Source organism: Sinocyclocheilus grahami, unplaced genomic scaffold (genome assembly GCF_001515645.1).
Source record: "Sinocyclocheilus grahami isolate Dianchi unplaced genomic scaffold, SAMN03320097.WGS_v1.1 scaffold378.1, whole genome shotgun sequence".
Classification (NCBI taxonomy): domain Eukaryota; kingdom Metazoa; phylum Chordata; class Actinopteri; order Cypriniformes; family Cyprinidae; genus Sinocyclocheilus; species Sinocyclocheilus grahami.
In genome coordinates, this window is record NW_015505557.1 from 668,546 (window position 1) to 682,948 (window position 14,403).

The 14,403-nt window shown below is 34.6% G+C and overlaps 2 protein-coding genes across 2 annotated transcripts; both read left to right on the forward strand.

The window, feature by feature from the left end:
• Positions 1–3,795: 3,795 nt before the first annotated feature.
• LOC107549688 (unc-93 homolog A) lies at positions 3,796–10,111 on the forward strand. The gene is made up of 8 exons (XM_016230863.1): positions 3,796–3,955; positions 4,365–4,546; positions 5,135–5,364; positions 5,454–5,573; positions 8,164–8,381; positions 8,996–9,131; positions 9,220–9,351; positions 9,730–10,111. The coding sequence occupies exons 1-8, from the start codon at positions 3,857–3,859 to the stop codon at positions 10,023–10,025; spliced, it is 1,413 nt and encodes a 470-aa protein (XP_016086349.1). The 5' UTR covers positions 3,796–3,856; the 3' UTR covers positions 10,026–10,111.
• Positions 10,112–12,160: 2,049 nt separating this feature from the next.
• Positions 12,161–14,074, forward strand: LOC107549674 (probable tubulin polyglutamylase TTLL2). The gene is made up of 2 exons (XM_016230849.1): positions 12,161–12,247; positions 12,764–14,074. Exons 1-2 carry the CDS (start codon positions 12,161–12,163, stop codon positions 14,072–14,074), a joined length of 1,398 nt encoding a protein of 465 aa, XP_016086335.1.
• Positions 14,075–14,403: the final 329 nt, after the last annotated feature.

The window sequence follows — 14,403 nt, forward strand, 5'->3', positions numbered from 1 at the left end:
ACAATCCTCTAAAAATCAAAAACCCACTTCAGAACATAACTATAGCAGGTTGAATCTTTGATTCTCAGTTAATTTGCGTAGTGTATGCATAATATATTTCAAATGCAAACATGTCTTTCTGACTAATAAAATCTAGATTAGGTAGTAAAATCTGTATTATAAAACCTTAAAGCCTATAGTGGGGACCCTTATAATGGACACAACAAGGAAAAACGGCCTCATAAAGGGACTAAATAACATCTATATTCAAACCGAAAAATGGTAAAGGTTTAGGTTAGTCTATAATAATAAAATAAACATAATTTAAGAACAACCACTGTGCTTCAGAACAAGACACCTACAGTCACTCCACACAACCCTTTTTAAGTGTATTGTAAGTCACTTCAGATAAAGTGATCTCGTAAATTATACAACCTCAAATGAATGCCGAGGAAAGGAATGAAATGCACAGATAAAGGCTGGGTGGAGTCAATGATGTGCAATTGTGACTTTCACCTCCTAGCTGCCACAACTTGATAGTACATAGTAAAACAATATTAATTTCACAATCAGAGACAATATGTCGGTGATTATAGCGGTTTATTGTATCACCTGCATCTGCCTAATCCAGTTTCTAAACCATTATCTGAGAGTGTGGACAGTAAAAGGTGTCACCATTAAAGTACATTTAAAAAAATCCTCCTGGATAGCACTCAAAAATCTAATCATAAGTCTTGTGTAAACTAACACATCCGTGTGTAGCCATGATAAATATATACACAGAAATGAAACCCTGAAAGGACAAATCTTCATGATGCTGTGATGATGTGTGGTTAACCAACTCTACACTCTAAAAAATGCTGGGTTAAATACAACCCAGTGCTGGGTTAAACAGGGACAAACCCAGCAATTGGGCTGTTTTGCCCCAGCGGTTGGGTTAAATGTTTAACCCAACCTTCTGGGTAGTAACCCAACCGCTGGGTCAAAACAACCCAATTGCTGGGTTTGTCCCTGTTTAACCCAGCACTGGGTTGTATTTAACCCAGCATTTTTTAGAGTGTAAACATGCAACTGTTCTGAAATTCTACTTGCGCAAAGATTGTTAACAATTAAGATAACTAAGATATAGGGTGATTATTATATCAGACTTAATATTTAGGTCATGGAAAATAACCCTAATTCTCATTGGAATTTTTATTTAAGTCATCAAAATAATCATTATTTATGGACAGATTCATACACTAGTCAACATTTGAAGTGGATCAAAACCTTTCAACAAAATTATCCTAAAACCTAAAAGCGATCTTGTCTTGTCTTCATTGCATTTTAGCTTTATTAGTTTTAATTTGGAAGGGAAATTAGGCATAAACTGAACTTTTGAAACTCTGGTCGAATGTATTTTATTTCTGTTTAATAAATATTTGTACTTTTTCAGTGAAAAAAAGTTTAAGTTGACAATAATACAAGTAATCCACAAGACTCCAGTCCATCAATGAATGTCTTGTGGCTTTGTGGAAAAAGCAATATTATAGAGGAGTCGTGTTTTGGCCAGAAGGAATTGTTTAGAAATGATAAAATGTCTTGATGACTGACGCAGTTTTTCACTTTACAGAATGTTAATTGATGGACTGAAGACGTGTGGATCACTTGCGGATTATTGTGATGTTTTTATCAGCTGCTTGGACTCTCCTTCTGACGGCACCCATTCACTGCAGTGCATCCATTGGTGAGCAAGCGATGTAATGCAAATTTGTCCTAATCTGTTTTCTTCATTTTTGGTTGCACTATTCCTTTAATTTTATTCCTTTATTATGTAGTGACCCCTGAATAAAACCAATAAGGCATGTGAGGCAGTGCTACTGTATATATATTGAAAGCTAAAGCTGTACAACACACAGCCTTTTGCTGTCACTACATTCACATAGCACAACCTCTAGAATCGTCAACAATTCAACAACATGTTTTATGACAGCAACAAAAGTTCAAGGTTTGTATATGATAAATAAAGAATACAACCTCATATATAATCAAATTATATTTCATTGCACAATTCATAAGGGTGTGAATAAAGTAAACTTTGCAAGTAAAGGCTATAGAAGTCCACGTCAAGAAAAATGTTTCAAATTTACATCGTTTTTTTAATTCAACACAGTCTGTTTACCGTGTTTTCATGGTAACTGAGCTTCCAGCTGTATAAGGGAGTGGTGTAGCTTATTAGCCACAGATGTGGGCTAGTAACCGAAAGGTTGTAGGTTCAAAATATGCAAAGGGTAATAACCTACAGTAGCACTTAATCGGTTTAAATACCAAATGATTCCTGCAGGAAACATTGTGGGAGTTTGCAGGGAAAAAGCATTTCTTGTATAATGATAAATAATAAAAACCATTTAATGTTGACAAGACAGTCAACAGTCTTTTCTTGTCTGCAGATTCAGAGAGGACAAAATACAGTAAAATCAGTCATTTAAATATATTACTGTGAAATGTGCAGCACATGACAGTGTTATGGAAGCTTATATTTATACGGTTTAGAAGTTTGGAGCTTGTAAGAATGTTTTTGAAAGAAGTCTCTTATGGTTTTTATACAGTAAAATATAGTAAAATAACAATAAAATACAAATGTACAGTAAAAACAGTAATCTTGTGAAACATTATTACAATTTAATATATTTATATACCCCAAAATATATGTGTTTATACCCTTCAAATGTGTTTGTTCTTTGTAGTTGTTTTGTTAATAAGTCGTCTTTTTTTATTTGATCAAAAATAAAAACAAAGTAAAAACAGCAATACTGTGAAATATTATTACAATCTAATTTAATATTGTGAAATAAAATTTACATTTTAAATATACATATACTTGTTATATACTGCATATTATTATGGAAGGGTTATGGCAGCTACCACAAAATACATTTTAGTTTGCTATATGCATTTGCTATATATATTATTATGGAAGGGTTATGGCAGCTACCACAAAATACATTTTAGTTTGCTATATGCATTTGCTATATATATTATTATGGAAGGGTTATGGCAGCTACCACAAAATACATTTTAGTTTGCTATATGCATTTGCTATATATATTATTATGGAAGGGTTATGGCAGCTACCACAAAATACATTTTAGTTTGCTATATGCATTTGCTATATATATTATTATGGAAGGGTTATGGAAGCTACCATAAAATATTTAAAAAATATATATATTTATTCCATTCAAAAGATTGGGGTTGGTAAGATTTTTGAAAGAAGTCTCTTTTATGTTCACCAGTCACCAAGGATGCATTTATTTGATCAAAAATACAGTAAACAAGACAACCCAGTCAGCGGTCTCTGCATATTCAAGACAAACTGTGCAGTAAAATCTGTCATTTAAATATATATTACTGTTAAAATGTGCAGCACGTCTTGGCTGACGTGACTACATTTACACATGTCAGAATACACGTGGAAAATGGCACAATAAAACATATTGACACCATAAAAACATTCCACTTGACAACTGCATTAAAAACAACAACAACTTTGAGTGACAAATACTAGGCTTGTTTTATATATTTTTTAACTTATGTTCATGTTTTTGAATTCAATGTTATGAGAACAGAAACGTGTCTTTCTGTTCCATGGGAAAAAGCAGAGGAAAACTTGTTAAAAACACTTTAGTAACTGATAAGCGATCAGTTAGTCTTTCATTGACTCAGCTTTAGTCATCCAAAAACTGGATGCTTTTATGACTACATTACACTGAACTTTGTCCTAGAACGGGTTCAGCCTTGTTATATTAGCTCAGTGCGACTACCAGGTCAATCTAGAATCTGTTTTGTCTTTCACTGAAGGAATTCATCCCTTTTGAAGCATTCACAGGATTTCAGGATGAAAAAATTGATGAGCCGAACCACCAAAAATGTCCTTGTGGTTTCATTTGGATTTTTGCTCTTATTCACAGCATATGGGGGGCTGCAGAGTTTACAGGTAACAAACAGAAATCAGAGATAAAAATAAATGCATTCAAATTGTACACAGATATAATTCAAACATGACTCTTTGTAGTTGCTCAGAAAAGGTGCAAAGCAGATCATTTATTTAACATAAATAAACGTTTAAAAAGTTGGGTGGGAGGCAAGATTAAAATACTGAATCAAGTTACATTGCATAATAATAATAATAATAAAGCATTGAAAGAGAAACAATTAAAGCTATTCAAATCTGTCCTCTAAAACCATAATGGTTTATGTAAAGCATATTGTCTTTCAAATTGTCCTACAGAACAATGACCTAATGAAGCAACACTGTTACATTGATTTGTTACACAAATAACTGTATCGTTGGTTTTGATTTCTGGGTGTATTTATATTGATGGAAGCATGTTTGTACATTACAGAGCAGTCTTAATGCTGAGGATGGAATGGGTGTTATTTCTCTCAGTGTCATCTATGGAGCTATCATTTTGTCCTCGATGTTTCTGCCTCCAATAATGATCAAAAATCTGGGCTGTAAATGGACCATCGTCCTTTCTATGGGTTGTTATGTGGCATATTCCTTTGGAAATCTTGCGCCAGGCTGGTGCGTGCATTTCTCTGCCTTTTGTACTTACTGATTTGTTGAACAATTTAAACAAATATGTAAGCATAGTTACTTACAGTATAAGTTCAAAATGGCATTATTCTTTGTGCATGTGTGAGAGGCCTGAAGTGACTATTATGTGTTAAATACAAGAGCGATATATTAATATTGTTATATATTTAAAATTATATAAAAGATTTTTGAAATATTTTTGAAAGCTGCATTTATTGATCAAAAATACAATAAAAACAGTAATATTGAGAAATGTTTAAACTGATTTCAGTTTTAATATATTTTAAAATGTAATTTATTCTTGAGAAGGAAAAGCTGAATTTTCAGCATCATTACTCCAGTCTTCAGAGTCACATGATCCTTCAGAAATCACTCTAATATGCCGAGTTGCTACTCAAGAAACATTTCTTATTGTTATCAATGCTGAAAACAGTTGTGCTGCTACTTACTGACCCCAAACATTTCATTTAAACATTTAAGAGCTGAAGGTTCTGTTATTTCAGTTAAGTTAGAAAGAAATCTGTAGTGTGTTTCAGCACATCATTCAGCACCTCACTTCATCATTTTTGTCTGCAGGGCAAGTCTGATGACAACCTCTGCTATTCTGGGTATGGGAGGTTCACCGCTGTGGTCTGCAAAATGCACCTATCTCACAATAAGTGGAAACAAACGAGGCCAGAAAACCAACAAGAAAGGCCAGGATATCATCAACCAATATTTTGGCATCTTTTTCTTCATTTTTCAGTCATCAGCGGTATGGGGAAACCTCATGTCATCTCTGATATTCGGCCAGGATACTAGCATAGGTACAGTTGGATTATATACTTTGCCAGTGTCCTTTTTTATTTATTTATTTGGGTGACTGTAAATACACCGAGCGTTTATTCATTTCTAGAAGTCCCTGAGGAGAACCTGCAGTTCTGTGGTGCGACATCATGTGTTGAAAATTTCACAGTCGCAAACTCAACCCTTCCAGCAAGACACCTAGTGAACACACTGCTAGGCTGCTATATTGGTGGGTATTCATATGTGTGTCCAAAAACTAGTTTGGTAGTTTGGTGAATGATTTCATTCATACTGTCCACTGAAAAAATATCTAGCTTTGAATGCAGTGTTTCCCCTAGGTTTACGGCTTGGGGGGTGGACTCCTAGGACGATATAGCCTAGTCCTTTCTGGACTCCTTTTTAACGGTTAAATTAAATTGTATTAATCAAAAAGCATGTCTAATTAATTAAAATCATGAAACCTAAACAATTTAATCAATTTATCAATTAATCAATTAATTAAAAGTTCAACAAAAATTACATGTTTAGGGCCCTATGAAATGTTTTATTTTTCCAACCTTATGTTTTATTGTTACTAAATTCTGTTTTAGCATGTCTAATTATTTGAAAGCATAAAAACAAGTTTAATTTATTCTTACAATAGCCTTCTTACAATCAGAAATTATGTGTTGTGTATTTACACTTTTAGGCATAAAATATTCATTTAATCTATCTTTTAAGTAATGAAAATTAAACAAATTTTATTTTTTGGATAATAAAGGTAATTTAATATTACACTTAAAACATTGAAGACATATTGTATGATTATTCCTTAAAAATAAGGTTGCAATCATTTTAGTAGTAGCAGCCTATTACGTACATTCTACTGAACAATAGTAATATATTTCTGCACATCATTCAGCACCTCACTTCATCATTTTTGTCTGCAGGGCAAGTCTGATGACAACCTCTGCTATTCTGGGTATGGGAGGTTCACCGCTGTGGTCTGCAAAATGCACCTATCTCACAATAAGTGGAAACAAACGAGGCCAGAAAACCAACAAGAAAGGCCAGGATATCATCAACCAATATTTTGGCATCTTTTTCTTCATTTTTCAGTCATCAGCGGTATGGGGAAACCTCATGTCATCTCTGATATTCGGCCAGGATACTAGCATAGGTACAGTTGGATTATATACTTTGCCAGTGTCCTTTTTTATTTATTTATTTGGGTGACTGTAAATACACCGAGCGTTTATTCATTTCTAGAAGTCCCTGAGGAGAACCTGCAGTTCTGTGGTGCGACATCATGTGTTGAAAATTTCACAGTCGCAAACTCAACCCTTCCAGCAAGACACCTAGTGAACACACTGCTAGGCTGCTATATTGGTGGGTATTCATATGTGTGTCCAAAAACTAGTTTGGTAGTTTGGTGAATGATTTCATTCATACTGTCCACTGAAAAAATATCTAGCTTTGAATGCAGTGTTTCCCCTAGGTTTACGGCTTGGGGGGTGGACTCCTAGGACGATATAGCCTAGTCCTTTCTGGACTCCTTTTTAACGGTTAAATTAAATTGTATTAATCAAAAAGCATGTCTAATTAATTAAAATCATGAAACCTAAACAATTTAATCAATTTATCAATTAATCAATTAATTAAAAGTTCAACAAAAATTACATGTTTAGGGCCCTATGAAATGTTTTATTTTTCCAACCTTATGTTTTATTGTTACTAAATTCTGTTTTAGCATGTCTAATTATTTGAAAGCATAAAAACAAGTTTAATTTATTCTTACAATAGCCTTCTTACAATCAGAAATTATGTGTTGTGTATTTACACTTTTAGGCATAAAATATTCATTTAATCTATCTTTTAAGTAATGAAAATTAAACAAATTTTATTTTTTGGATAATAAAGGTAATTTAATATTACACTTAAAACATTGAAGACATATTGTATGATTATTCCTTAAAAATAAGGTTGCAATCATTTTAGTAGTAGCAGCCTATTACGTACATTCTACTGAACAATAGTAATATATTTCTGTCACAATGTCTTCAAGTTAAACCGAACTTTTATTTTGACGGGTTGCCGTGAATACATTTACATTTCTGTGTGTATATGATATGAGGATAGTTTTACTCAAATGAAACGGTCAAATGCTCATGAAGTGACTCTCAAGGCCGTTCTGGAGATGTTGTTCATGTACTGTATTTATGTCCTCATTTAGTGAGAAGGCAGAAGCTAAAAATCACCGCAAGCATCACGCGTGCTTCAGTACAAGTGGTAAACAAAACCGCACGTCTGCCATTCGTTAACACAGAGAGACGAAGAATTCATATTTAAATAGTCGTTTTGCGGCTTAATATTTACAAATACTAGTGGGAGTGGGAGCATGCTCACTTGTGTGTGCGCGCAAAATGACATGCCATCGTGTAAATAAGATAAATAACATAAGGCTATTTAGTTTGTTTAATAAAAGAACAAGGTATAGACGTGTTCTATAGGAAAGGTAACTTATAGGGCCCCCCCCCCTTTAATATGATGGCAGGGGAAACACTGGAATGTCCAAATTAAACATATAAATACAGCTATTAGTGGTGTTTAAAATTAGAGATCTGAACAACAAACCCCTAATTATTTAACTTCAGTACATAAGTCATCCAACAATTTGTGTAGGCAATGGCCTAGAACTATTCAGAATACCCTAGAAACCACAGAGCAATGCACTACAACCACCAAGAACAACCTAGTAAGCGCCTAGTAATGGACAAGTGCCATTTACATTTCTTTCAAATCTAGGAATTTTCTAACCTAGTGTTTCCTGGTCCATGCAGGTGTGGGGGTTCTGGCCATCATTTTTGTGGCGGTGTTCCTGGACAACATCGACGGAGATCTGGCCAAAGAATTTCGTAAAACCAAGGGCAACCAGTCGTTTTGGAGCACCTTTCTGGCTACCTTCAAGCTCTTGAGAAATCCCAAATTGTTGCTTCTCATCCCATTGACCATGTACAGTGGGTTTGAGCAAAGTTTCCTCTCTAGTGAATACACAAAGGTACACCACCATGTCTTAAATGAAGCAGAAAGAAATAGAACCATGAAGGAAATTCTAGGTCTAATTCTAGCCGACAAGTAATCATTTAAAACTATTTTCAAATAATATTTTAAAATATGCATACATGCACATTTATTTGTATGTCGAAAAACAATACGTTTCTTGTCTCGTCGTCATATTCAGTCAGGAATTACATTAATCACGTAAATGATACCATATTTGAGAAAGAAAGTTGAGTAGTTTGCTGTATCACTGTATATTACTGTTGTTAGTTTAACATTTCTATCGCTAATCTTTTAGTACAGATTAAGTGCCAAGTCCTTAAACAAAGCCATTGTTGTTTTTGATTTAAGTTTGTAAGTTTATAAGCAGACCAGACTTAAATTAAAAATATAACTTTTCGTCAGCCTGACAACAAACAGAGCGCTGCGTAATGGAGGGCAGCAGAGCAGTGCAAGAATTTCCAATATAGGCCCTATTATTGGGGGGACTTGTCTCCCCTTGTTGTCTATAGTGGTAACGGCCCTGCCATATGCAGACTGGGAGTACATGAATACTAATTCGCCCTAATGAAATATGAATGTAATGTGTTTGCGACCCTCTTTCACCTGCAGAACTATGTGACGTGTGCGATAGGAATACACTACGTTGGCTTTGCGATGATCTGCTTTGGTGCTTCGAACTCCCTGTGCTCATTCGCATTTGGTAGACTGGCTCAATACACTGGACGAATCGCCCTCTTTTCCTTGGGTAATACAAGAACAGGTTGACATATGGTTTAAAGGTTAAGTATGGCTGCTCAAATTTATCTTCATTCTATCTTACTACACTTTCACAGCTGCAGTGACAAACCTGAGCTGTTTTCTGGGTCTTTTGTACTGGAAGCCTCATCCAGACCAGCTGGGCGTGTTCTTTGTGTTTCCGGCCCTCTGGGGGATGGCAGACGCTGTGTGGCAAACACAAACCAATGGTGAGTGCTTCATACTGCATACCACTTAGTCATCTATACAGTTAAGTTATTATTACAAATATAAAATGGATAGTTTTGGGTGCAAAAGTCTGACAAACAGTCTACAGATAATTACAAACAGCCTAAAGGTACTATTGAATCTGAATGATAATTATCTGTGTTGCCTCACAACACAAAACACATAAATAATAATAATTATGAATAAAATAATATTTATAGAAATGCTTCCATAGATGTTTTAACATGTTAAGATGTTTTATATATATATATATATATATGTATGTATATATATATATATATATATATATATATAAACAGTGTTTTTAATTTATAAATATATTGTATAGTCATTGTACTGTGTGTTTATTTCATTTGCAGCACTTTATGGCATTCTCTTCGCTAAGGACAAAGAAGCAGCATTTGCCAACTACCGCATGTGGGAGTCACTTGGTTTTGTTATAGCCTTTGCTTACAGCACATACATCTGCCTGTCCACCAAAATCTACATTGCTCTGGCTGTTCTTGCCCTTACCATGGTAACTTACCTTTACGTTGAGTACAACGAGTACAAGCACCCAACTCCAGAAGTGACTACTGACGACTTGCAAAAACCAGAAAAGGTTGACCTCAAAGAATTAAATGACAATGATATTATCACTCAGACACGAATGTAAATAGATTTTGCTAGATATTTCTGCCTCAGTATGTACCTCAGTATGTAAAATGTTGATTTTGTTGTTGTTGTTGTCATTCAGAGATTATTTTTAGAGTATGTTTATAAAGTGTTGAGAAAATTGGGTTTTGTTTTTTGATGTAGCATGTAAATGTGTTGATAATTTTCTTTAATATTCTTTATATCTGTATATCTGTACAAAAGCACAAATAATTTCTTTCAGTGTATGCATTAAAATACTTTTTTCTTTTCATGTGTTTATTGTGGTTTCCTCATATTTACAGTAAGTGCAGCAGATTGAATGCGATATGTTAAATGTGAACAGGTTGAGTGTTGAAAGGTGAAGATTTACAAAGTGTTTAGAAGGTCATAGAAAAATATGATCATAAAGTAGGTTTGTATCGTTTTGGGATCGATGTCTATATGTAGCAAATCAGCAGTTTTTCCCAGAAACATGAATTAAATTACACCAGCGACTGTGCCAGTTTCCTATTGCATTCATTGTGCTGAGTCAAAGATCACATGCCAAATCTACCAGACGAAAATCACAGGATGAGATCAAGATAATCAAATAAATACATAAAAAAATAATCATTCCACACAGAATATTACACGAAATGTAAATACTGCCACAAGATTAAAATAATAGAAGTAATAAAAAAGATTCTAATCTTTACAGCCTTTATCAGCAATGTCTTTTACATGCCAAGCATCTTCCTGAGATTCTCATATAGATATTCTGAGTGAGTCATTATGAAGCTTTTTTCTTTTTCATTTGCAGATTACACTCTTCCTGAAGCAATGGCTATTGGGCTATTACTGTTATGTAAGAAATTAACAATGTAACAGTGAATCAAAATAAAGTCACTGAATCTCATTCTGTGGGTTGTAATACAGGCAATAACTCTGGTTAGACATCTCTGAATGATAGCAATAAATATGTGACAAAGACATTCACAGTTTACAAGAAATATGTTTATGACAGCTCTAAAAAAAAAAAAAAAGAAGTTAAAACAGAGTTCTACAACTGAAGAAAACAACATGTGTTTGGATTCTTACCAGACAGTGTGGGCTACAAATATTCTGTTTCCACGACACACAATTATACTTTATATTCCTTCTGCAATTAAGTTATTAAATAACACTAGGTAAGGTTATTTATTTATTGTATTGTTTAAATTGTATGTTTTACTGTGTTATGTATGTATGTATATATATATATATATTATTTATAGTATATATTATTTTTAACTATAATAATCAACACTAATAATTATTATTATTTTTATTTTTATTTTAAGTTTAATAAAATTAATTTTTGTTATATTTTCTAGTAATACTTTACACAGTTTTGCTAAATATGAATACAGTGTGTCATCTAGCCTGTTCAGTGTGGATGAGAAACATCTGGCGGTCAGATTCTCACTGATATTTCCTGTGGCTGTTGAAACAAGATGGGGACTTCATCGCTGTGGGGTGCTAATAATATTACAGATCAACGCACTACAGCCTCCATATTCCTTTTCGTTGTGACCAGTAGATGGCAGCATTCTCACTTGATAGTAAACTAGTCCTTGCCAGTCTTAGCTTTATGTAGGTGTATTTTGATCTCCAGTAGGTGGCAGTGTTTTCTTTTTGTCTAGTAATTAAATTAATGTGACACGATGAGGCCTACATGATTCAACTTCCACTTCTAAAATGTGTGAAATATGGTTGAAATATTTCATTTATACGATAACGTCTTCAATATTTAAATTCAACATATTTCAAATCGAATATCTTATAAAACACACTTCTCTTTAGACAATTTTTTCCCCCAGGTATCATTTAGAAAATCCATAACAACCTTGAATAGAGGACAATGGTTATGAAGAACTGTTTATTTTCCCATTTCATCAGTGTAGCTGTAATATATTCAATTTAAATCTACCCGAGACATATTTAGACGGATAAACTATATGCAATATTAATAAATAAATAATTTTTTTTGTAGTAGATTGGCAAATCGCTTTGGTTTGCTTAATGTTTAACCACGTGGTGACGTCACCTGCTCCGCCCGCGCAAGGGAACGCTACACTACTGTTGTCAGCAGCTCAAATTGCGCGCTTTTATTCAAAGGTTTCCTAGCAACGAAAGATGACCAGAGCAGAGGACACAAAAGGAGACACAACCTGTCTGACAGGAACTCTGTGGAGGATCTACCAGGTAACAGAGCTCGGTCAGGTAAGAGGGATTATTGCAAATATTCTCTACAAACGATTTTGAAATCGAAAAAAAAGAAAGAAGTGAAATTGGACCTAAATATTTGACTAGATGCAATAAACTGTGGTAAATTATATGATTTATATGCTGGCAATACAAGGTTGTGCTTTATTTCTTTTTTTAGAAACTGGGTGTAATCAAAAATGTATTGCTTTTGACTCATAAGAGTACTATGACTGTGTTTACATGGACAAGATGTATGTAAACGTATTATCATGACTGCCATAACTAGATTAAGTCAATATTCCAGTTTATAGGAGCCTCTAGGCTAGGAGTTGTCAAACTGGAGGCTGCAAGGAAGTACTAGGGGGTCCATGAAAAAGTTTAGGGGAAAACAATGTGGAAAAATGTACAAATAAAATAGACAATAAAAAAATTATAATAATAAGATTAGGAATAATTCGATTAAAATAAATAAATAGAGTACAGTACTATGAATAGAAAATGCAATAGGAAACTTAATAAAAAAATAAATAGTTCAGACATATTTATAGAGGTATATTTCTGTTTGAAGACATCAAGGACTTGGTCTTCGACTCTTCGGTAATCGTGCAGAGATACATCAGCAACCCGCTTCTCATTTCAGGCTACAAGTTTGATCTACGCATTTATGTCTGCGTAAAAAGCTTCTCCCCTCTTGTGATTTATATGCACCAGGAAGGCCTAGTGCGTTTTGCGACAGAAAAGTACACCCTTGCTTCTTTAGACAGCCCGTACTCTCATTTAACAAATACCAGCATTAATAAGTTTGGAATGTGCTACGCCATGGACAAAGAGCGAGTAGGCCGAGGATGCAAGTGGACCATGAGCAGATTCCGTAGTTTTCTTCACAAACAAGATGTTAATGAACTTCTGCTGTGGCACAGGATCAGCAATATTGTTACGTTGACTCTGCTCACAGCCATTCCTTGCGTTCCCTCCAGCCCCAACTGTCTGGAACTGTTGGGGTTTGATATCCTCATCGACGCCAGCTACAAACCGTGGCTTCTAGAGGTCAACCACAGTCCGGCGCTTTCATTGGACTGCCCTGCTGATGTAACGGTCAAGAAAGGGCTGATCAATGATATCATCGACCTGATGAACTACAGGATGATTGATAGCTTCAGACAGAAGGGATACTGCAGGAAGAGATCGGGTAGCCGGTATTTATGGCCAAAAATCTCTCAAGGGTTTTTGTTGCCCAAGACTTTGCATGCACCTCCATCAGGCAACAAAAACTGGAATCAGTCTGTCTCAGGCTCTTCAAGTTCTCAAGACACTAGAAATAACACCGGTTATGCTACTTGCCCCGTTCACCCCAATTCAAAATCCATTGGACATGAAAAGGATCCTCAGAGGTTTGAGGAAATTAACGACGAGGTGGGATCTGATGACCTAAAACTCACAACATTTAACAGCACGAGGCAATCGCACAGAAATACACCGTCTACCGCGTGCAAGTTACCATCTCTTCACGTACATAAACTCAAGTCTCCAGCCGTCCCATGGAACCGCGTGACTCAGGACAGAGGTGTCCCTCCTTGTCGTGTTGGCGACTTCATACTTACGTTTCCCTTTAATGAGGCTACGTGGAAAGCCTCTCAGGACCAAGCAGATGTTAGGGCTATTGTGAACGAGGTTCATAAACTCACAAACCGACTGGCATCTTCCTTTAATGAAAAAGAGAGGACGAAGATGGAAAGCAGTCAGAGCATTGGTATCAGGGACAAATTTGAGCCTCTGCTTTGGGGGCCAAAAGATCCACCTCTTCTCAGCAAATGCTGCTCCTTAAATTCAGAAGTCAAGTAAAATGGTTTAAGTTGACCCAATTTTTCACAGTTTATAATTTCTTACAACACAACATAACACAAGAGGAGGAAACTGGGAAGAGCACATATAGTATATAGTAATTGCACATAAAATAATGACTTTTTACTAATTTTGTCAGAATTTTCCTTTTGCCTTAAACTTTTGCATCAAACATCTTTGACATGTTAGCAATGATTATTCATGTCAATTAAATGCACATGTGTAAATAAAACGTGTGTATGCATGTATATATATATATATATATATATATATATATATATATATATATATATATATATATATATATATATATATATATATATATATAT